The sequence below is a fragment of the Canis lupus genome, chromosome 1, assembly GCF_003254725.2.
Source record: "Canis lupus dingo isolate Sandy chromosome 1, ASM325472v2, whole genome shotgun sequence".
Taxonomy (NCBI): Eukaryota; Metazoa; Chordata; class Mammalia; order Carnivora; family Canidae; genus Canis; species Canis lupus.
Window position 1 is genome coordinate 116,336,520 of NC_064243.1, and position 24,698 is coordinate 116,361,217.

The 24,698-nt window shown below is 39.1% G+C and overlaps 2 protein-coding genes across 14 annotated transcripts in view; one reads left to right on the forward strand and one right to left on the reverse strand.

Annotated features, from left to right (window-relative positions):
- ZNF260 (zinc finger protein 260) overlaps positions 1-15,380 on the reverse strand; it is an 88,672-nt gene extending 73,292 nt beyond the window's left edge. For 2 of the 7 annotated variants that reach the window (XM_049110205.1, XM_049110188.1), the window contains exons 1-3: positions 15,299-15,374; positions 14,199-14,258; positions 11,353-11,576 (exon numbers count right to left, since the gene is read on the reverse strand). In XM_049110205.1, coding sequence (XP_048966162.1) covers positions 11,353-11,392 — 40 coding nt within the window. In that variant the 5' untranslated portion in view covers positions 11,393-11,576; positions 14,199-14,258; positions 15,299-15,374. Of the gene's footprint in view, positions 1-6,525; positions 7,159-11,352; positions 11,577-14,198; positions 14,259-15,298 lie in introns of all 7 variants that reach the window. The other 5 variants (XM_035703884.2, XM_025421641.3, XM_025421639.3 and 2 more) reach the window with 5 other exon arrangements.
- ZNF382 (zinc finger protein 382) overlaps positions 1-24,698 on the forward strand; it is a 118,316-nt gene that overhangs the window by 51,346 nt on the left and 42,272 nt on the right. For 3 of the 7 annotated variants that reach the window (XM_035703605.2, XM_025421559.3, XM_025421565.3), the window contains exon 1: positions 15,803-15,930. The gene's annotated coding sequence lies outside the window, so the exon portion shown is untranslated. The other 4 variants (XR_007410704.1, XR_007410706.1, XR_007410705.1 and 1 more) reach the window with 4 other exon arrangements.

Consider the following 24,698-nt stretch of genomic DNA (forward strand, 5'->3'; position numbering starts at 1 on the left):
GTAACTTGCTGGAAAGTTAGAAATAATTTACAACCTACCAAAATACACAGAATCATAAGGGTTATTATTAAATAAATTCACCTCCATGGATATCTCATGGATACAGTAAAAATTAACTTTGTGGGCTTAAAGTACACAAACTGCACTTTCCAAAGAAAGGAATGGCCCTTAACTAGCTCCTGTGAGATAAGCTGGGAGCCCTTACAATATCCTCCTTTTAAAACCTTTTCAGAGCTATACCAGATAGTTTATGCTAACAATGTGACTTACAGTAAACTGTTTTGTTTGCCAGGGGCCCCGGGCAGAATGAATGTGTCAATCTGACCTCTGGAGGGGCTTGAAACTGAGTAGCTCAAGTAAACTGCATAGTTGCCCTGTGCCAATGTTTCTGACCCTCACTAAAAACCCTGGACACCAGAAGTCAGGTGACCTTCACATATGTTTTTACTAATTGCTGCTAGGAGAATTAAGCATTGACTGTGTGACTCAACCAGAAGCTCACATCTAGTTTTTCATGCTATTCACACTATGTGACTTTCCTCCTCGCTGATTAAACTACCATTTTTCCTAATTCTGTAGTCCTGGAACATCATCAATTTGAGGTTGTTTTGCAGAACTTTGACAAACCATGGCTTTAGTGTAAGTTAGTCAAAACCTTAAGCTTTAGGTTTGTCTCCGTAATATCTCTTCTCAACAACTACAAAGGTGCATTGTCTGATTTTTAAAAAATAGTCTTTACCATAACCTACCATAGTTTTAGTCCTATTCATAGTTTATATTTACATGATCAATTATAAACAAGAGATAGAAGCTATGTCTCTTTAATGCTAGTATCTCCACTAGTTACATGAACAATATTGGCATAATGTAGGCACTTAATAAATATCTGATGTTTGGCTTATATGTAACTTCTAGAAATTCCTAAGAAACAGATATGAAAGCAGATAAAATTCTATTATAATGATCTATATATATTATAAAGTAGTTTATGATAATTCTAAGTATCTCTAAGAGTAGCCAATAGGTTAAAGTATGGTAAGCTATATGTTATCAATATCTGCAGTATTTGACATTGATTCATATTAAATGTTGATGAAAAATATTTTTGGGGGATCCCTGGGTGGCGCAGTGGTTTAGCACCTGCCTTTGGCCCAGGGCACGATCCTGGAGACCCGGGATCGAATCCCACATCGGGCTCCCGGTGCATGGAGCCTGCTTCTCCCTCTGCCTGTGTCTCTGTCCCTCTCTCTCTCTCTCTCTCTCTCTCTCTGTGTGACTATCATAAATAAATAAAAATTTAAAAAAATTTTTTTTGATGAATTAGTGAGACAATCAGGTTTTATTTTTTATTTTATTTTATTTATTTATTTATTTTTTGACAATCAGGTTTTAAAAGTGATTGGAGGTTGTATACTGTCATTATAAAGAACATAAGATCCATCATCCAAAATTCAGGTTATTAACTTTACCTTTAGTTGTTACTGTGTAACTTTTTACTACATTACTTAACTGTGACTATCATAAATAAATAAAAATTAAAAAAAAATTTTTTTGATGAATTAGACAATCAGGTTTTATTTTTTATTTTATTTATTTATTTATTTATTTTATTTAATTTTATTTATTTATTTTTTTGACAATCAGGTTTTAAAAGTGATTGGAGATTGTATACTGTCATTATAAAGAACATAGGATCCATCATCCAAAATTCAGGTTATTAACTTTACCGTTAGTTGTTACTGTGTAACTTTTTACTACATTACTTAACTGATTTATTTCCTCATCAGTAAAATGGGAAAGCAACAGTGACCTACCTCAAAGTTGCTATATGTACCAAATGAAATAAAACATAAAGGACTTTCAGTGGCATATAATAAACACCTAATGACACCAAGTAAAAACCGCCTATTAATTAATGAACTTATAAAGAATAATTAAGGTCCCTTGTTTATTATTTTTTTAAATTTCCTTTGTGCTTCTCCTTTTTCTTACAGTAAAATTTGACATTCTTAAGTCTATATTTCCATGTAATGTTACCTCATTTCAGGACCCAATCTTCAGATTTCAGTTCTTCCTCATTAATGATATTTGTCACAAAGATTCTCAAAAAGCAAAGGAAGATATATATTCTTGTCCTCTACATAGATCTGCACACATAAAACTAGCTCAAAGAATTGATCTAATAAGTCACAACTTGAGCATAATAAGAAAAGGCTCAGTCTTGTTCCTATGTCCAACACAGGAGTTACGTGCATATTTATTTGTTTCTATTAATCTGTCCTTTCAAATATAATGTGAATAATGATGTGTGTATGATACTTGGATCGCCCAGATCATTCCTATGTTCTATGAAAAAAAACACAATCTCTAAAAAATATGAAATTCTGAATAGCAGTCTTAATTCATACTTTGTTCCCTGATAATTGAAATTCCAAGTTTTGAATTCTTAGATGTGTCAAATCACATGGTGACCACTGCTACTATCTAATAACTACATCCCTAGAAGTATGATAAAACTCTACCTTTGTCTCTTCTATGTGGCAAAAAATTAATGTGGATAAAAAATTAATGTGGATAAAAAATTAAGGATCATCTCAATAGATGCAGAAAAAGCATCTGACAAAATTCAACATTGATTTGTTAAAAACTCACAAAGCGGGTACTGAGGGAACACACTTCAACATAATAAATATCATATATGACAAACACATAGCTAAGATCATCATACTTAATGGTGAAAGCTTTTCCTTCAAGATCAGGAACAAGATATGATGCCCACACTTGCCACTTTTATTCAGTATTAGAAGACCTAACCAGAGCAATTAGTTACCCAAATCAGAAAGGAAGATGTCAAACTGTCACTATTTGCAGATAACATGAGACTATATATAGAAAACTCTATAAAGACTACACCAAAACAAACAGAAACCACAACCCTCTTAGGTTCAGTTAAGGTGCAGGATACATAATCAGTGGACATAACTGGTTTCATTTCTATATGCTAATAATGAATGATCAGAAAGGTATTTTTTTTAATTTTTATTTATTTATGATAGTCACAGAGAGAGAGAGGCAGAGACACAGGCAGAGGGAGAAGCAGGCTCCATGCACCGGGAGCCCGACGTGGGATTCGATCCTGGGTCTCCAGGATCGCGCCCTGGGCCAAAGGCAGGCGCCAAACCGCTGCGCCACCCAGGGATCCCCAGAAAGGTATTTTTAAAACCCTATTTATAATTGCATCAAAAATAATAAAATACCTAGGGATAAATTTAATCAAACTGGTGAAGGAACTGTACACTGAAAACTATAAGACATTGGTGAAAAGAAATTGAGGGAGACACAGATAAATGGAAAGGTAATCCATAGTCATGGATTGGAAGAATTAATACTGCTAAAATATCTAGACTATCATAAAACATATTCAGTATATCCCTATCAAAATTCTAATGACATTTTTCACAGAAATACAACAAACAATTCTAAAAAATGTATAGAATCACAAATGACCCTAAAGAGCCAAAAGAATCTTGAGAAACAAAGTTACAGTAATATGATAAAAGAAACAATATATTAACATAAAATACATTAGTCAATGGACTAGAACAAAGAGCCCAGAAAGGAACTCACATACATATGGTCAATTTATGACAAAGGAGCCAAGAATATACACTGGGACAATGACAGTCTCTTCAAGACATGGTGTTGGGAAAACTGAACCACCACATGCAAAGAAATGAAATTGGAATATATTTTATAGTATACACAAAAATCAACTCAAAGTGGATTAAGGAGTTGAATATATGACTTGAAGGGCAGCCCCAGTGGCGCAGCGGTTTAGCGCCGCCTGCAGCCCAGGGCGTGATCCTGGAGTCCCGGGATCAAGGCCCACGGAGCCTGCTTCTCCCTCTGCCTGTGTCTCTGCCTCTCTCTCTCTCTCTCTGCATCTCTATGAATAAATAAATAAAATATTAAAAAAAAAAAGAAATAATAAAGTTCCTAAAAGAAAACAGAGGGCAAGCTCCTTGACATTGGACTGGGCAATGATTTTTTGGATCTGACACCAAAAGCAAAGCAACAAAAAGAAAAATAAGTGGGACTACAGCAAATTTAAATGCCTCTGCACAGCAAAGGAAACCATCAACAAAATGAAAAGGTAACCTACTGAATGGGAAAAAATATTTGCAAATCATAGATTTGATAAGGGGTTAATATCCAAAATATATAAAGAAGTCTTACAACTTGGGGTGCATGGGTGGCTCAGTTGGTCTTATAAGTGTCTGCCTTCAGCTCAGGTCATGATCCTAGGGTACTGGGATCAAGCCCCAAGTTGGGCACCCTGCTCAGTGGGAGTCTGCTTCTCCCTCTCCTTCTACCACCCCTACCCCGGCTCATTCTTTCTCATATAAATAAGTAAAATATTTAAAAGAAACAAAACAGAACAGAAGTCCCATAACTCAATAGCCAAAAACCAATCTTAATAAAAATGGGTAGTTTGAGACGCCTGGGTGGCTTAGTGGTTGAGCATCTGTCTTTGGCTCAGGGCATGATCCTGGGGTCCTAGGATTGAGCCCTGCAGGGAGCCTGCTTCTCTTTCTGCCTATGTCTCTGCCTCTGTGTGTCTCATGAATAAATAACATCTTAAAAAAAAAAAATGGGTAGAGTCTGAATAAACATTTTCCAAAGAAGACATGCAGATTGCCAATAAGTAAACGAAAAGTTGCTCAACACCACTAATCATCAGAGAAATGCAAATCAAAACCATAATGACATATCACTTCACACCTCTTTAGAATGGCTACTATCCAAAGACAAGAAATAACAAGCATTGAGAAGGATGAAGAGAAAAGGAAATCTTTCCTTTTGCACTGCTGGTAGAAATGTAAATTGGGTGCAGCCAGTATGGAAAATAGTGTGGAGGTTCCATAGAACATATCAGTTGTATCTCCAAAACAAAATAAAACCACATACCCAGAGAGAAAAAGTTTATTTCTTTTCTTTTTTTTTTTTTTTTAATTTATGATAGGCACACAGTGAGAGAGAGGCAGAGACACAGGCAGAGGGAGAAGCAGGCTCCATGCACCGGGAGCCTGACGTGGGATTCGATCCCGGGTCTCCAGGATCGCGCCCTGGGCCAAAGGCAGGCGCCAAACCGCTGCGCCACCCAGGGAGAAAAAGTTTAGAAGAAGGTACATGAAATTATAAAAAGTGGCTATTTCTGGATGGCAGAACTATGGCTAATTATTATGTTTGTTCTTTACAGGTTCCTTAAATACTGAATATTTTGCAACAAACATGCATTAATTCATCATCAAAAATATATAAGGTAGCTATTTCCACTTAACAGATTCAATAGTTGGGAGACGCCTGGGTGGCTCAGCGGTTTAGCCGCCTACATTTGGCCCAGGGTGTGATCCTGGAATCCCGGGATCAAGTCCCACATCGGGCTCCCTGCATGGAGTCTGCTTCTCCCTCTGCCTGTGTCTCTGCCTCTCTCTCTCTGTGTCTCTCATGAATAAATCTTAAAAAAAAAAAAAAAAAAGATTTAATAGTTGGAGGCTAGTTTCTTTCTATTAAGAACCCTGTGAGCAAAAATATCTCTAAAATGAATGGGATCATCAAAGATATCTGTAATTGAAATTACTCCTGTAAACTTGTGAACATCCTTTGCTGTATGTATCTCAACAATGTAATAGGGCACATTCATTATTCACATATCTGAATTAACAAAATTCAGGGAGGTGGCATTTTCAGACTGTTAGATGAACTTTAATCAGTCAACATGGAACTTCCTGGCCAATACTAGGAAATTTACTAAGAAACCCCTTCTGCACTCTTTAGAACACAACCTTACATAAGCAATACATTCCTCGCATGGATTCATGAATTGTTCAACAAAACCAGTGAAATCTTCAAGTTTATTTATTTGAATTTCGTTTTTTTAACAGATTTGGTGGCAGCAGTAGAATTCAAAGAGAACTACTGGCATTTGGGGAAAATGAACAAAGTGTGGCAGCCCTTGAACACTTCTAAGTTCACTGTCTTGCCATTTCCAAGGCCTGTTGGTAAGCCCTCTCTTAGTTTGAGCTCTGCTCTTTTTGCATTTGAGCTACCAATCTAATTGGCATTAGAGTCCAGGTTGAACAGGTCAGGCTGGACTGACAGGAGGCTCTAACAGCACTATTCCTTAGCCCTTGGTTCAATCCTCAATTCCATGTTGGAATCCCTTCCTCAGTTCCAGTCCACAGTCCCCATTCACTACCTTTCTCCATTTCTAATATGCAGTCTCCATTAAAGGAGTCTGCTAGTTTAGTCCACACTGGAAATTGCTGGTGGTACACATAGCCAGCTCACAGTGACATCTCTTGGCTACTGCTGATATGTTAAGGTGCGGACTTGTTTGTTGTGTTCATGTAAATAAAGGCTTAGCTAAAGGGATCTTTAAATTCCAAAGAGTTAAGCATTCCACCTTCTGGCACATTTAATTTATATCTAAGATCTATGGTCCTAGAAGGTATAAAAACCTACCTGCCAGTTTTGTGTCCTAAAGAACTTGGCTTGGTAACCATCAGGTTGGGAACCCAAGAATAAGGCTGGACAAACACGTTCATTTGCACCTATGGCTGGGCAGACACGTGGGTCAATTCCATTTGTGGCTAGGGTCCTGTTGAACTGCTGCCAACCCTTATGGGAAATACAATGGCCATGATGGGAACAATGCAATTGTGTAAGATCATTTAAGTGCACCTGAATGCAAGGCTTCCCAAATTAAACAGAATTGGCAAGGAGAAGCCTCCAAAAGGTTTAAAAATACCAAAACAGTGTTATTAAAAGATTCCCTGCAAAAGGCTGCAGGAAAATTAAGTATGTAAGAGGTACCTACAACAAAAGACTGTAAGACTGACATAACTCCTACTGCTCCCCTCTATCCTCCTTTGAGTACTCATTCTCCCAATCCTCTGAAATGTTTATCCACTCTGAAGAATAATAACTGTAAACAAAAGTCTGCCAAGTTAACAGCCTTACAGACGCCCCATCTCTATCTTCAAAGGACCCTTCCCAGGGTTGACAAAACTGAAGGATTTTCTGGTAAACATTTACATTTTCCTTTAAATGGTCAAGGTAGGTATCCGGTAGGTATCAGAACATGCAGAGTGGATCCTAGAAAAAGCAGAAGTCAGTAAAGGAGGAAAATTCTTATCAGAATCAGTTCTTCTGAATCTCTGCAATGTCCAGAAAATTTCACATCGTGTCTCCCTTTCCAAACCTAAATCCATTGTGTTGATCCCTTGTCTTCCAGGGATAGCTACTGCCTTCTTGTTTACCTAACTGTGTGACTGGGCCTGGCTTTCTACCTCCCTGGGATGCGCAGGTTGTTGGTTCTTAGTACTGGCTATCTTTGGGAGCAGCCCTGGATTTTGGGAAGGTAATATCCTTTGCATGCTCTTTGGGGACCCTTTTTAGACCCAAGCAGGTTATTCAATACTGCCAGAAATATTTAAAATTAGAAGTATTTACCCATAAGGAAAGAAGAAAATTGAGAATACTATAGTTGAATAGGTGGATCAACTGATGTCAATTTAAGCTACCCCCCAATTCTTTGAGGAATTGAGAACTATCCTTACAAATCTTTTTGCACAACAGAAGTCAGCTTTAAAGGCAGTTCAAAATTCACCCAATCCTTTACCAATTCCAAAACTTCCCTTGTTTATCTCAAAAGGCTAATAAATAAAGGCTATTGGCCTTAGGAAACCAAAGTCCTTCTTTGAAGCACTTTTATTCTTTCTTTGTCCCTAGAAGTTAAACCTCTTATCATGTCTTTGAAATGTAAACCTGAGATTGAATGAAAGAAAAAGGAAAGAGGCCTTTTAAAAATACAAACTAAAAACAAACTAAAAAAACAAAAAATAAAAAATAAAATAAAATAAAAAATAAAAATACAAACTGCTGAAAGGGCTCTTTTACCCAAACTCCAGCACAATCTCTTTAAGGTTTAATTCCAGGGACGAAAACCAATCTTAAAAATCTTCACAGGGGCAGCCCAGGTGGCTCAGCGGTTTAGCGCCACCTTCAGCCCTGGTTGTGATCCTGGAGACCAGGGATAGAGTCCCACGTCAGACTCCCTGCATGGAGCCTGCTTCTCCCTCTGCCTGTGTCTCTGCCTTTCTCTCTCTCGCTCTGTGTCTCTCCTGAATAAATAAATAAAAAATCTTAAAAAAGAAAATCTTCTCCATAAATATTAATAACTATAAGGTCTTCACATCTGTGTGTTTATGTCTTATGTCCATATACAGTTGTATATGGATATATAGGAGATATTCTATCTCCAGATGATATCACTAAAATTAATTTGTAAAAACCCTATTCAATTGACGCACTTGAAAGTATGTGGCATTCTGTAACTCTCAGAAAGACAGAAACTAACCCAAATGTTTTTCAAGTTTATGTTATCGGGGAAATATTCCATATGCAAGCTACTTTAAGGTTGATGTCTAATTAAAACAGGCATGCCTTTAGAGTTAGGATTAAATATACAAATTTTGTTTACTAGTTTACTAGCCAAGTAAGTGCATATTATCTCTTACAAAATCTGTCAACAAAAAAGTAATAGCTTGGGGAAGACTTCTAGGGAAAATGGAGAAGTAGGAGGATCCTAATCTCACCTCATCCCATTGATACTAGATAACACATCAGTACAAATAACCCAGAAAACCTTAAGATTGGCAAAACAAACTCCACAGCTTAACCTAGAGAAGAGGTCACACTGAAGAGGGCAGGAAGGGCAGAGAACAGTGGGAAGCTAACCCCTGCAGGATGGATGCTGTAGGGAGGGAACAGACTATCAAACTGGGGAGCCTGCGCAAGGAAGATGAATCCCCACATTTGGCTTTGAAAATCAGAGGGGGCAAATTTTATGAGTTCTTAAAATCAGTAGTACTTAAAGTCTCGAACTTTAAAACTCAGCAAACTCAGGTTTGGCAGAAGCCAGAGGGTGACATGAAGCTAAGTCCCTGCCCTTAAAGAGTCAGCGCAACAGACAGCCCACTGAGATGCATTTTGAGAAACACCTGGGCAAAACATGAGGGAGAGTAAGTAACTAATCTGAGTATACTGAGGAACTTTTCCAGGAACATAAGCTGGCAGATGCCATTTCTCTCCGCTGGCCCCAGTATTGTGGGAACCTGGGAATTGCAGGCATTCACTACCTACTTTGTTTACATGACATCCTGCCCCCTCCAGCTGGGCCTGTCTCAGTCCCTGTACTGTGGGTCCCCTCCCCAAGAAGAATGGTGCAGACCTTGCCCATACTGCCTATCCTGATCTCCTGTGGAGGATGTGGGCATCTTGGTACAACTGTACCCCTGACCTGAGTGACTTTGCAGAGTGGTCTGGTTGCCCTGGTCTCTACCGTGGCTATGAGTCCAACTGTGGAAGGGAACCAGCCCCAATTTATTAAAAGTGCATGCTTCACCCACTACTTTCAAGAGCAAGCAACACAGCTGACTTTCATAACACACAAAAGAGACACAGAGAGTTAGGCAAAATGAGCAGACAGAAGAATATGTCCCAAATGAAAGAACAAAAAAAAAAAAATTATAGCAATAAATCTAAGCAAAATGGAGATAAGTAATATGCCTGACAGAATTTAACATAATGATCATAAAAACTCATTGGACTTGAGAAGAATGCAGAACCTCAATGAGACTCTGAATACAGAGATAAAAAAAGAACCAAACAGAGATGAAAAACCCAATAATTGAAATTAAAAATACACTTGATGGAATAGTAGGCTAGAGGAAGCAGAGAAACAAATTAATGACCTGGAAGACAGGCTAATGGAAAGAAATCAAGCTAAGCAAGAGAGGAAAAAATTATGCAAAATGAGAACAAAGGGAATTCAGCAACTCCACCAAGCGTAATAATATCTGCATTACAGGAATCCGAGAAAAGAAAAGGGGGCAGAAGATTTATTGAAGAAACAAAAGCTGAAAACTTCCCTAACCTCAAAACAGAAATCCAGATCCAGGAGGCACAGAGATCCCCCAACAAAATCACCACAAGAAGAGTCACACCAAGACACAAAGTAATTAAAATGGCAACAAATAGTGATAAATAAAAAATTTCAGAAGCAGCAAGAGAAAAGACAGTTATATACAAAGAAAACCCCATAAGGCTATCAGATTTTTCAGCAGAAACAACGCAGGCCAGAAGGGAGTAGCATGATGATATTCAACATGCTAAAAGAGAAAAATCTGCAGCCATGAATACTCTACATAGCAAGACTATCATTCAAAACTAAAGAAGAGATAAGGAATTTCTCAGCAAACAAAAACAAAAGGAGTTCATGACCGCTAAACCAGCCTTGCAAGAAATATTAAAGAAAATCTCTGAGTGGAGAGGAAAGACTTTAAGTGAGAATAGGAAAATCAGGAAGCAGAAAAGCAATAAAAATAAATGTATCTATAAAAATCAGTCAAGGGATTCATAAAATAAAAGAATGTAAAACATTATATATATATAAAATGTGGGGAATAATGAAAGAGGAGTAAACAATGAATTCAAGCCTAAGTGATTATCTACTTTATGTAGACTACTCTCTGCAAATGTTATATATAAACCAAATGATAACCACAAATCAAAAACCAGTAACAGGGATCCCTGGGTGGCGCCCCGGTTTAGCGCCTGCCTTTGGTCCAGGGCGCGATCCTGGGGACCCGGGATCGAGTCCCACGTCGGGCTCCCGGTGCATGGAGCCTGCTTCTCCCTCTGCCTAGGTCTCTGCCTCTCTCTCTCTCTCTCTCTCTCTCTCTGCGACTATCATAAATAAATAAAAAATAAAAAATAAAAAAACTTTCTTTAAAAAAAAAAAAAACAGTAACAAATACACCGGGAATAAAGAGAAAGGAATCCAAGTATATCACTAAAGCCAGCAAAGCACAAAAGAGAAAGAAGGACCAAGAAAAACTACAAAAACAACCACAAAACAAGTAACAAAATAGCAATAAATACATACCTATCAGTAATTACTTTTTTTTTAAATTTTTTTTCTTAATTTTTATTTATTTATGATAGTCACACACAGAGAGAGAGAGAGAGGCAGAGACACAGGCAGAGGGAGAAGCAGGCTCCATGCACCGGGAACCCGATGTGGTATTCGATCCCTGGTCTCCGGGATCGCGCCCTGGGCCAAAGGCAGGCGCCAAACCGCTGCGCCACCCAGGGATCCCAGTAATTACTTTGAATGTAAATGGAGTAAATACTCCAATCAAAAGACATAGGGTGATGGAATGGATAAAAAAAACAAGACCCATCTATATGCTGCCTACAAGAGACTCATTTCAAACCGAAAATCACCTGCAGATTGAAAGTGAGGGGATGGAGAAATATTTATCATGCAAATGGATGTCAACAAAAAGCTGAGGTACAGGGATCCCTGGGTGGCGCAGCGGTTTGGCGCCTGCCTTTGGCCCAGGGCACGATCCTGGAGACCCGGGATCGAATCCCACGTCGGGCTTCCGGTGCATGGAGCCTGCTTCTCCCTCTGCCTGTGTCTCAGCCTCTCTCCTCTCTCTGTGTGACTATCATAAATAAATAAAAAAAAAAAAAAAAAAAAAGGCTGAGGTACAAATACTTGTATCAGAGAAAACAAACAGACTTTAAAACAAAGACTGTAACAAGAGACAAAAAAAGACACTATATAATAATAAAGGGAACCATCCAACAAGAGGATATAACAATTGTAAATATTTATGCACCCAACATATGAGCACCCAAATTCCCTGAAAAGTTAAAGACAAACATAAAGGAACTTGGACTTACACACTAGATACTGGATGGTTTTAACAAATGTATTCAGAACATTCCATTCAAGTGGACATAGAACATTCTCCAAAGAAGATCACATATTAGGACACAAAACATGTCTCAACAAATTCAAGACCCCAGAATCATAACCTTGAAACAAAGGTGGGAAATGAGCCACCCAGGCACCCCTAGGTTAAGAAGTTCTATCCTAGGACATTAGCAAATCTGATGTTTTTTTGTATATTTTTTTTTATTGGAGTTCAATTTGCCAACATATAGTATAACACCCAGTAAGCAAATCTGATTTTCAAAGATTGCTTTTAAATGCTCATGAAAATTAATTTTATAGTTTCATTGTTTTTGATTCATAGAAAATTTATGGTGAATACTTAGAATCTTCATATAACAACAGTTTTATTTGTTACTAGAGGACTTGTGGGTTTTTTTTTTTTAAGATTTTATTTATTTATTCATGAGAGACACACAGAGAGAGGCAGAAACCTAGGCAGTAGGAGAAGCAGGCTCCCCCACCATGGGGAGCCCAATGCAGGACTCGATCCCAGAACCCTGGGATTACCACTTGAGCTGAAGGCAGACACTCAACCACTGAGCACCCAGGTTCCCCTTTTTCTTGAGGTCTTGTTAAGTGCAAGGGTGTTATTAAGTGCTCTAGAGTTGCACCCAGATTAATGTATCCATCCAATACTTATACAAACTGTAGGCATTAATATAATCATTATCTACATTTTACAACATAAAATTGTAAAACAAAGATTAATAGCTATTCACATCCTTGAAATGTGACCAGAGTGAACGAGGAACTGAAATTATTTTAACTTCTAATTTAAATAAAAAAGCAATATAAAATGTTTTTCAATTAAACACAACTTTAGGGCAGCCCAGGTGGCTCAGCAGTTTGGCGTTGCCTTTGGCCCAGGGCGTGATCCTGGAGACCCGGGATCGAGTCCCACGTCAGGCTCCCTGCATGGAGCGTTTCTCCCTCTGCCTGTCTCTGTGTCTCTCGTGAATAAAGTAAAAATCTTTTAAAAACAAACAAACAAACAAACAAACAAACAAACAAACAAACACACACACACACAACTTTAGGGACGCCTGAGTGGCTCAGCAGTTGAGCCCCTGCCTGGAGACCCTGGATGGATTTCCGCATCGGGCTCCCTGCATGGAGTCTGCTTCTCTTTTGGCCTATGTCTCTGCCTCTCTCTCTGTGTCTCTCATGAATGAATAAATAAAATCTTAAAAAAAAAAAAAACTTTATTGTTTGGTTATATTTCACCATAACCACTGAAATTTAGCATCCAAACTGAGAAGTGCTGTAACAGTAAAATATGTATCAAATTTTGAAAACTTAGTATGAAGATAGGAATGTAAAATATTTCAACTTATTTATATTATTAGATGTTGAAATGATATTTTAGATGTACTGGTTAAGATAAGTTGTATTTATCCAACTGAATTTCAACTGTTTAACTTTCTAAAATGTATGCAGGGATCCTGGGTGGCACAGCGGTTTGGCGCCTGCCTTTGGCCCAGGGCACGATCCTGGAGACCTGGGATCGAATCCCACATCGGGCTCCCGGTGCATGGAGCCTGCTTCTCCCTCTGCCTATGTCTCTGTCTCTCTCTCTCTCTCTCTGTGACTATCATAAATAAAAATAAAAATGAAAATAATAAAATAAAATATATGCAAAAGAAATTTTTAAATTACACAAGTGGCTTGCATTGTATTTCCATCAGAGGGTACTGCTTTAGACTCAAATACCATATCATGCTGCCTCTCATGGTCTATACCACTGTGTGGTCTGAAAGAGTCACACTGCCAGATCTCAAGACAGTTATCACTGCTCAAATCTCCTCATGGACTCTCAGGAAAACAACCTGCCCTTGTTCACAGACCTCTATTCACAAAACTCCAACCATATTCCTACTTCTAAAATGTCTTACTGACTGAAATCAATGGAACCATTTCCTGCCTTGCTTTGATTGAAAATCAAGTCTTTGAATAAAAAATCAAAGGTATTTGATGTGTTTTAGTCTACCTAACCACCAGTCTCTTCCTTGACAAAACACATTCTAACATAAGTCCTTAGTTTATTCTTGAAGAATTCAACTAGTTCTATTTCTGTACCAGACTTTGGAAAGAAAAGAGAACATGGGGAGGCTGAATAATTACCAATAAGTACGTGAATATTAATTGGGAAGAAAAAGGGTATTTGGAAAGGCATTGGAAGAGAAGGGGACCCATCCCTATGGTCTTGTTATTAATTGGGAAGGGGTAACCTGGGACGAGGTCACAATTAGGTCATATGATTTAGAAAGAAAGCAAATATTTTATGTTCTGTAAAACATATGACAATAAAAAGTAAATAGGAACTGACCTTGAATGGGCTTTTAAGTAGCAACACTCTCCTCCACTTCAGGGGGCTTCTCTTGCAGAACTACAGGACCAAGAAGAGACTCTTGAGACTCTGGACAAGCTAAATAAGACCACACTGTCCACCATCAGGCATAATGCATTACCCATCACAAATACATTCTGATGGAAGAGTTAACTAGAAAACTGTTGACTTTTACCAGTATCAGAGAAAAAGGTCAGCATCACCTATAACCAGTGCTGGAATCTAAGTTCAAAACAGTTTCTAGGGAGCACAGCTGTGGTTCTGAAATACGTAAATGCCCTCCAAAGTGTATCCAGAAGAGGTTTACCCAGGAAGGAATCCTTCACTGTATGCCCTACCTCTTGTCTTCCCAGACATCTGTCTTGAAGTGAAGTGTAAACCTAAATTCTCATTCCATGAGTTACTTAGGATGTACTTTCCTACTTGCAACTTTCAGGTGAAATCAAGGACTTCTCCTCTAACGTCTATTTCTCTACAGTTAGATCAAACTGGCCCTAGGCTGTAACAACAGAGGAGAATCCAGGGAAACACGTTCCATGCAACCTACAGTGGGCCCTGGGTGGGCAACGCTCACTTTACCAATGTCCCTTCTATGTTAAATACCAGTCTGGGCCCTGGGGACAAGACGATATATATATTTACATGTGAAAAAAAAGTTTTTCACACACTCATAAGCCCATTGGAAAAAAAAAAAAAACAACTTCAAACTCCTATGTGTTTACTGGGGAAAACAAAAACTCTCCACCCATTTCATTCAAACTTAAAATCGGTACAGCCGAGCTGTCACAGGATCACTCGGTCACAGCATTGGATACCCACATCACCGTGTACTGTACTGATAGTCCTGCTAGTCCAATCGTACACCAGTCTGGGCACTCCAGGGCCCATCGCACACGCACACGCACACACACTAACACGCCACAATGAACTCGTCGCAGACAATAGCACCGGAAACCACCTTCGTCCGGGTTCACGCAAACCCTGGGACGAGCCTCCTGGCTCCACCTCGCGCCCCCTGAGTTTAGGGCCTCCACACCGCGAGCCTCCCCCGCAACCCCACCTGGGTCGCTTCAACTCACCAAGCATAACCCAATAACCACGATGCCGGAAGGGGAACCCAAAGTCAAAGTTCATTCGTGGCCCTGGGAGCTGTGGGAAACGTAACCTAACACTGAAAATGTCCAGGTCTTCGAGGGCAGCCCGTGGGGCAACGGACGGAGACTCCTGGGAGTCCCAGGGTGCGCGGATCGCTCCTCCTCGGCGGCGGGGGCTTGCAGCTGGCGCTTCGTCAGCAGCCGAAGGGCCGGGTGATGGTTTCTTGGAAGCGAGGAGTCTCGGGCGGACCTAGAGCCCAAGCCGAGGAAGTGATCGCAAACCTGGGCGGGAGAAAGGGAAACAAGGAAGCGGAAGCCTGCTGGGGGCGGGGCGGGAAGACGGAAGCAGCTTGTGTCCGGGAGGACCGGGGGAGAACCGGAATCCCAGACCCAGGAGCGTTGAGGAGAAAAGAGGGAATCAGGAACCTGGTCGAGGAAACCTGGGAGGGAATCGGGAATTCCCTGCTGAGGGAGGTCGAGCCAAGAAGGGCTGAAGAGGAAACCGTAGTTTGGGCGGAAATGGCCGCAGCGAGACCTGGGAGCCGGTGCCCGTCGAGTCTTCTCTTCACTCAGGCCTGTATGTGCGGGATCCCAGATCGGTGGTCGTGAACCAGAAGGTGAGGAGTTTTCAGTTTTGCCCCTTGAAAAAGCCCCAGCACCCATAATGGCATCTGGCACGCAGCAGATTCTCATTCTGTGTACGCCTGTCTGGTATCCTTTTCCAGTCAGTCTCACGACAGAGACAACCATAATTCTGAGATACTCGCTGTAATTTAGTTTTGTCTGTACTGCAATTACACATACCTCCTTTTGCACATCCGAGTTTCATAAGGTTTATTAATGTGTAGTTCATTCTTTTTTATTTATGGACAGCATTCAATTGTGTGAATATGACCCAATTTATTTCTTTTTCTCTTGGTGAACATCTGTTGTATTTCCAGATTTTATATATTATAAATAAAGCTGGCATGTTTCCATTTCTCCTGGGGAAATACCTAGAAGAAAAAAATGTTGGGTAATAGGTCAGCTTATATTTAACTTTCTAAGAAGTTGATAAACCTTGCAGTATTAGTTGTTAGTCATGTGTTTGAGGCTCAATGGGACAATGGAGTAAGTGGTTTTTAAGACTGATTTGGTATTGCATGGAATTATGAGATAGGCTTAGTGGAATTAGCAATGTTATCATGCAATGTCCATGGTATTGTGGCTTTGTGAAGTGGACGAGATACAGAAAACTGAATGTATCTATGTAAACTCTTATCATGATTTTGTGTATTTATTCATGGTGACTGAAATTAAATCACTATGTAAGTGATATTAATGAATTGAGAAACGCTGTGTCTAGTTATGTGTCATTTTGATTCTGCTGGCAGAATTATGACTGTTTCTAATCAAGAAAATACCAATAGAGATATCCAAAGGAAACGAAAACAGTATCAAAGACATATCTGCACTCCCATACTCCCTGCAGCATTTTTTACAATAGCCAAGACATGGAAACAACCTAAGTGTCTATTGATGGATGGATGAACGAACAAAATGTGATATATATATCTCCAACGGACTATTACTCAGCCTTTAAAATGAAGTACACCCTACCATTTGTAACAACATGGATGGACATCGAGGGCATATGCTAAGTAAAATAAGTCAGAGAAAAGACAAATATTGTATGATCTTCCTTTGTATGTGGAATCTAAAAAACCAAACTCCTTGAAATAGAGAATGGTAGTTACCAAGGGGTTGGGAGGGTGGGAGAAATGGAGAGTATTGGTCAAAGGATATAAAAGATGCTCGGGATCCCTGGGTGGCGCAGCGGTTTGGCGCCTGCTTTTGGCCCAGGGCGCAATCCTGGAGACCTGGGATCGAGTCCCACGTCGGGATCCCGGTGCATGGAGCCTGCTTCTCCCTCTGCCTATGTCTCTGCCGCTCTCTCTGTGTGTGTGACTATCATAAATAAATAAAAATTTAAAAAAATAAAAGATGCTAAGTTCTAGAGAATCTAGTGTACCGTATAACTAAAATTAACACACTGTGTATTATGTATTTGAAAGTTGTAAAGAGATTAGATCTTAAATGTTATCACCAGAAAAACATAAAAGAAACATATGAAAGGAAACATATGAAAGGATGGAGGTGTTAACTAACCTTATGGTGGTAATCATTTCATTTCATAATATTTATGTTTCAAATCATCACATTGTACACATTAAACATATGCATGTTATTTTTTTTAAAAGAACTGGAAAGTAGCAGGTAAAATAACAGATAGGATTACATACTTGGAACACCATATTAATTAATTCTAATGTGTTGAACTCATCAGGAAAAATCTTTTAAAAAGAAATTACCAGGATTCAATCAGCCCACAAGAAAAATACTTTTTATCTCTATGTACTTTTAACAGATTTGAGAGGTTTCCCCCCTTTTTCTAGATGAAATCATGGAAATAATAACTTTTTCAGACACTCTAAGTCAAGGAAGAGTATCTAAAATACTTCTTTCTAATCACAGCCTTATTCTTTAATAAAAATATTTACTGTAAAACTCAATTCTTTGGAACTTCATTAAAGAAAAAATTTCTTCCATGTGATTGGAGCCCACAAGTGCAGAAAAGTACATAATCTGTTTCTTGAACCTGTATTACTTAATAGCTAATATTTAACATAATGATTCTTAATTAATACTTAATAGTAAATGTTTACTACTTACCTAGGCAGATTTAACCAAGTTATTATGGAAACTCTTACAGTAATTGGGGTTTAACATGGCTTCTTTCAACTCTCCTCTCTCTCCCTTGGTCACTTTTCTAACAAAGAATCCAAAAAAGCAAAAGGTGCTCTCCTGCAAATCTTAAAGCCATGCCTCAGGTGAGATGACATTTCTTCTCTCTTTTCTAAAATATTCTTTTTCTCTCTAGCATATATGAGCATTTTCCCATCTTGAAACTCCCTGGAGATATGATTCCTTTTCATGAAACTGGTCACTTTTTTTTATTCTCACCAGATAAATCTGTGCCTTCTCCAGGTTCTTCTAGTTTAAAATAATGTTAACTTAATGAATTGGGTATTTCACTTAGCATCTCCTTTCTCATGCCCCAAAACATAAATACACTCTCTTTAATTAAATAACTCTATATTCCTTGAATGAACCTGTCTCGTCTAGAGAGTGATTTGATGTCTAAGTAGTGAGTGCTTAGGAGAACCCATACAAAGGCAAGATTTCATCATGTCCACAGAACTTGATTGTCTAGTTAAGTAAAGGTAGAGGTAAAATCAGATTACAATATTAGCATATGGCAATAAGGGAGTCCATATTACAATGTCCTTCCCTTCCTTCTTTTCTCAACTCATCCTTCTAGATCATGTTTCTGCATCTCTCCCTTGGTTATATCCAAGGAATGCCTTGTCCTGTTTATATCACTCCACTCAGTAATAGGCACCAAAGGCATGGAAGTAATCTGTGGCTGAAAAGATCAGATGGGAAAGCCTACTTTCTATACACAAAGCACTGAAGAGAAAGGACAAGAGGAGTGGGTCCATGATCACAAAGTGCCTAGGAATAGAGTAGGCCTTAAATCTCAGTAAGAGAATAAATGGTGTCCTAAGCCTTATTTTGGACATAAATTCAATACTATCCACTCTTTTTCTCTCATAGATTCACTGGAGAGTTTCTAAAGAATGTGCATTAGCAAGAAGTAAATTAAAACGGGAAAGATAGGGCAGCCCTGGTGGCTCAGCGGTTTAGCGCCACCTTCAGTCCAGGGCGTGATCCCCGGTACTCGGGATCGAGTCCCGCGTCAGGCTCCCTGCATGGATCCTGCATCTCCCTCTGCCTCTCTTTCTCTCTGTGTCTCTCATGAATAAACAAATAATTAAAAAAATAAAAAAACGGGAAAGATAGAATGAGATAAAAATGGTAAATATGTTGGGAAGTCTAAGCATATACTAAGTAATAATGATTATTTTTAATGGTATTTCAAACCAGATTAGAATCACCAGATAACAATAGTAAGAATGTACTTAAAGCATTCTCTTTTTTAAAGATTTTGTTTATTTGAAAGAGAGAGAGCACAAGCACAGTGGGGAAGGGCAGAGGGAGGGAAAGGGAGGGAAGTCTCAAGCAGAGGCCACGCTGAGCACTAAGCCAATGTGGGCCCCATCCCAGGACCACTGAGATCACGGCCTGAACCAAAACCAAGAGTTGAATGCTTAACTGGTCACCCAATACTTAAAGCATTCTAAGGTGTTTCTTGAGATGCCAACTAATTATAAATCAAAGATACAAGTTAAAAATTTAAGGGTAACCTCTAAAAGCAATAGAATGGTTTTTAATCTAGGAGAGGGAAAAGAATAAAGAAAATCTGATAGATGCAGTAGAATTCGAAGTGTAACAGAAAAAGCAAGTATAAGCCTGATTTAAAAGACACTAGGGAGGGATCCCTGGATGGCTCAGCGGTTTAGTGCCTGCCTTCGGCCCAGGGCATGATCCTGGAGACCCGGGATAGAGTCCCACATCAAGCTCCCTGCATGGAGCCTGCTTCTCCTTCTGCCAGTGTGTGTTTCTGTGTGTCTCTCATGAATAAATAAAATCTTTTAAAAAAGAAAGAGAGAGCGGGATCCCTGGGTGGCGCAGCGGTTTGGTGCCTGCCTTTGGCCCAGGGCGCGATCCTGGAGACTCAGGATCGAATCCCACGTTGGGCTCCGGGTGCATGGAGCCTGCTTCTCCCTCTGCCTGTGTCTCTGCCTCTCTCTCTCTGTGTGTGACTATCATAAATAAATAAAAATTAAAAAAAAAAAAAAGAAAAGAAAAGAAAGAGAGAGAGAGAGACTAGGGAGATGGGATATGGAGCTAAAAGGAGACTTGGGCAACAACTCTTGGAAGATGAAGGGTTGTTATGGCCAAAGTGCAGTGTCGTTGCCCTTCTTAGTCTATGTATTTGGGCAAATGAACCCAATGCTGACTGCAGAAGAGAAAAGAATTGGCTAAAGATTCAGGGCTGTCACTTTCCACTTCCTGCCCTCCCATTACTCCCAATTTAGAGGTTAATGGGGGCTAAAGGATGAGTGTGAAGTTTTTATATAATTTGATATAGAAATGGGCTGCCTCGTGACCTGCAGGTAGTCCCAAGCTCATGTAGAGACAATCAGTTGCAGGATAATGTTCATGAGTTCTGGGGTCAAACAGATGTAGATCCAGTCCCTACCTGTACCATTTTTAATTGTATATATCTTTTAATATCACTGCGACTCATTCTCTTCAGATAAAAAATACTAAGACAGACGTGCTGCTACTCTACCTATCCTCTATAAAGGATATTTACAAAGTATATAAAGGACTTTATAAAGAATATAAAGTGCCTGTAATGTAGTCATTCAGTAAATTAGTGTTTTTCCACTTGTGTGTCACAAAACTAGAGTTAAAAATGTGGGGAACCAGCTGTAGAGCCTATTTGAGAACTAAATCTTGTAGTCCTGGGCACACTGGGGATACGGGAGGTCCTGAGTCAGCACACTGACTCTTGACCACATTTTTCTCCAGATACAGCTCCTCCAATCCCTCACTCCTTGAGTCAATAGCTTATTCTTTTACCTTTTGAAGTAAACATGTTTTTTCTCTGCTTCCAAAGTTAATCATTCCTGTAGCTAATCTGCTAGCTCTCTTAATAAAAATTGGAGGATACAAAGCCTTGGGGTCAGAGTCTGGTCTGAGTCCAAGTCTGAGTCTCGGTCCCCCCGTCCCCAGATTAAAAGTCAGCGAGACTCCGAGTTTTACTTCATATCATTGCCTCCAACTATCCTGGCTCCGTGGCATAAAAATACCTGGAAAATTCTATAACATAAGGAACTATGCACACCAGAGGCTCACCATGCACACTATGAATTCTCGTTAATAGATTAACTACTTTAAATCACATTGACATGCTCCCTTTCCTTTATTCTTCAGCAGTGACAAAATGAGAGGTTGAGTTTTAGTGGGTTAGGAGGTAATGACAGCCTGGATCCTGACTGAATCCATCATTGAATGTGATGGTTAATTATAACACATAGCTCAGTTGCCAACTGGGTCAGTAACTATGGATCTGTAAGCAACATCTTACAGTTACCTTTGTCTGAGTATTAGTATATGTGGCTTCTTGATTTACGTGCCACATTGTTTAGGTGGCTCAGATGTTCGTCATAAGGCAGAAGAGATAACAGTGAGAAATCAGGCAAAGAGGATTGTGCGAGATGGAACATGAAAGCTCATCCTTAGGGTAGAACATTATATGCTCTATATTACATTGTGTCTTTAAAGAATTATCTTCTGGATTTTCCATTTTCTTATATTTTGAGCTTTTCAGTCCTGTTTCATCTTAAAATGCAAACAAGTAAACCTCTTAGCCTAAGGGTGCAGATCTACCTAATGAACAGTAGTAAATCTTAGGAAATATGAAGAAAATATCTTGGGCAGCGGTTTAGCACTGTCTTCAGCCCAGGGCGTGATCTGAGACCCGGGACTGAGTCCCATGTCGGGCTCCCTGCATAAAGCCTGCTTCTCCCTCTGCCTGTGTCTCTGCCTCTCTCTCTCTCTCTCTCTCTCTCTCTCTTTCTGTCTCATGAATAAATAAACAAAATCTTTAAAAAAAAAAAAAGAAAGAAAAATATCTTCCCTCTCCCTCTGGAACTGCAGAGGAATTAATACCATTTTTGTCATAAAATTTATTTCAAAGAACCTGATATAATAAGATGTTCAATTGAGAATATTTTCTCCTGTCCCGTACCTTCTAAATCTGTAAATCTAATTAGTTATTTCACTATTTGCTACCCTGGTGATAATGTTTAAACTGTCATCTGTGTTTTACTGAAACCTATAAATACTCATAAGATTTTATGTTAAGGGAATTGTTTAATTTCTTTATGCATAAAGGTACAATAAATTCCTGTGACCTCCTTTAGCCAGGAGAGAAATGCAAAGCAAAATAATAATGAGATACTACACACCCACCACCAGGATGGCTATAATAAAAAATAAAGATAATGAATATTATCAAGGACATGGGGATAGCAAAACTCATACACTGCTGGACAGAATATAAAATGGTTAGTTACTGTGGAAAATAATCTAGCCAGTCGTCAAATGGTTAAACATAGATCCACAGTTCCACTTCCATGTATATATTCAAGAGAAATGAAAATTATTTGTCTATAAAAAACATGCAGTTATATTCATTGCAACATTATTCATAACAACTCCTCAAAACGTGTTCAATTTACCATATGACCCACCAATTCAACTTCTCCATATATATCCAAGAGAATTAAAAGCATGTACTCAAGGGCAGCCCAGGTGGCTCAGTGGTTTAGCACTGCCTTCGGCCCAGGGCGTTATCCTGGAGACCCGGGATTGAGTCCCACATCGGGCTCCCTGCATGGAGCCTGCTTCTCCCTCTGCCCGTGTCTCTGCCTCTCTCTCTCTGTGTCTCATGAATAAATAAAATTTAAAAAAAAAAAAAGCATGTACTCAATGAAAACCTTGTAAATGAATGTTCAGGATAGCATTATTCATAATAGCCCCAAACTAGAAACAACTCAAATGTCCATCAGCTGATGAAGGGATAGACAAAATGTGGCATATCTATACATTACTCAACAATAAAAAGAAATTAATACTGATACATGTTACAACATGAACCTTCAAAATTCTATGTTAAATTAAAAAAGCTAGTCACAAAAGACCACACGTTGTATAATTCCACCTACATGAGATATCCAGAAAAGGCAAATATATAGACAAAGTGAATTAAAGTTTGCCTATGGCTGGAGCATATTGAGGGGTACTTAATATGGTCAGTTGATATTTTTCATACCTATGTATACAGTATATCCACATTTTATATCAAAAAGCCCTAAAATACAGTAAAATAATGAGAGGTTACAAAAGAGACATAAGACCAAACATTTACAACTATTTTTCCTTCTCTGGTTCTTGTTTCCCATCAGCTAGGGGTGACAGTGTCTGGAGCTGCAGAGGTCAGCTCTTCTATATTCCTGGCTTGCCTATTCCTCCCTTTTTAATTTCCATGTTGAGGTCAGAAAGTGATGCAATATACACCAAATACTCTATTATAAAGCTCAAATGAATGTTGTTCTTTTGAGCAAGTTTTAAGCCATGAAACCAAACCGTTTCCCAGACTCAAACTTTGTATCCATTTTACTTTGTAAAAAAAAAAAAAAAATCTCTCTTTTATTTTTTTGTTTGGTTTGGTTTGGGTCCATTTATATATAACACCCTTAACTGGTCTTTGTAGCCATGGAACAACAGTTCAGGCCCTACTTCCATCTTTCCTTGAGAACATCATTCTCCTCTGACATTTTCCTAAGCTGGTGCATGCAGAAATAATATATTATCTAAAATGTCTATTTGTGGGGTGCCTGGGTGGCTCCAGTAGTTAAAGATCTGCCTTTGGCTCAGGCCATGACCCCAGGGTCCTGGGATCGAGTTCTGCATTTGGCTACCTACTCTGTAGAGAGCCTGCTTCTGTCTTTCCCTCTGCCTACCACTCCCCCTGCTTGTGCTTGTGCTCTCTCTGTCAAATAAATAAAATCTTAAAAAAAATTAAAAAAATTATCTATTTGCCAACAGAAAATTTGTAAGACATGCAAAGAAACTGGAGGGTATGATCCATACAGTGGCAAAAAGAAAAAGAAACTGCCTATGAAAACAAACATGTCAGGTTTAAAAAAGACTTCAAAGAAGCCATTACAAATATATTCGAAGAACTAAAAGGAATAATGATTAAAGAAATAAAAGTATGATGACAGTGCTATATCAAATAAGGTATATCAATAAAGATAGAAATTCTTGTAAAGAATGTAATGGGGATCCCTGGGTGGCTCAGCGGTTTGGCGCCTGCCTTTGGCCCAGGGCATGATCCTGGAGTCCTGGGATCAAGTCCCACATCAGGCTCCCTGCATGGAGCCTGCTTCTCCCTCTGCCTGTGCCTCTGCCATTCTCTCTCTCACTCTCTCTCTCTGTGTGTGTCTCTCATGAATAAATAAATAAAATCTTTAAAAAAATCAAATGGAAATCCTAGAAATGAAATTTTCATTAGAAGAGCTCACAATAGGGGATCCCTGGGTGGCTCAGCAGTTTGGCGCCTGCCTTCGGCCCAGGGCATGATCCTGGAGCCCCAGGATCGAGTCCCACATCGGGCTTCCTGCATGGAGCCTGCTTCTCCTCTGTGTCTCTGCCTCTCTCTCTATCTGTGTCTCTCATGAATAAATAAAATCTTAAAAAAAAAAAAAAAGAAGAGCTCACAATATATTTGAACTAGCAGAAGAAAGAATTAGCAAACTTGAAGATAGGCAATTAAAGTATCCAGTTGAGGACAGAAAAAATAATG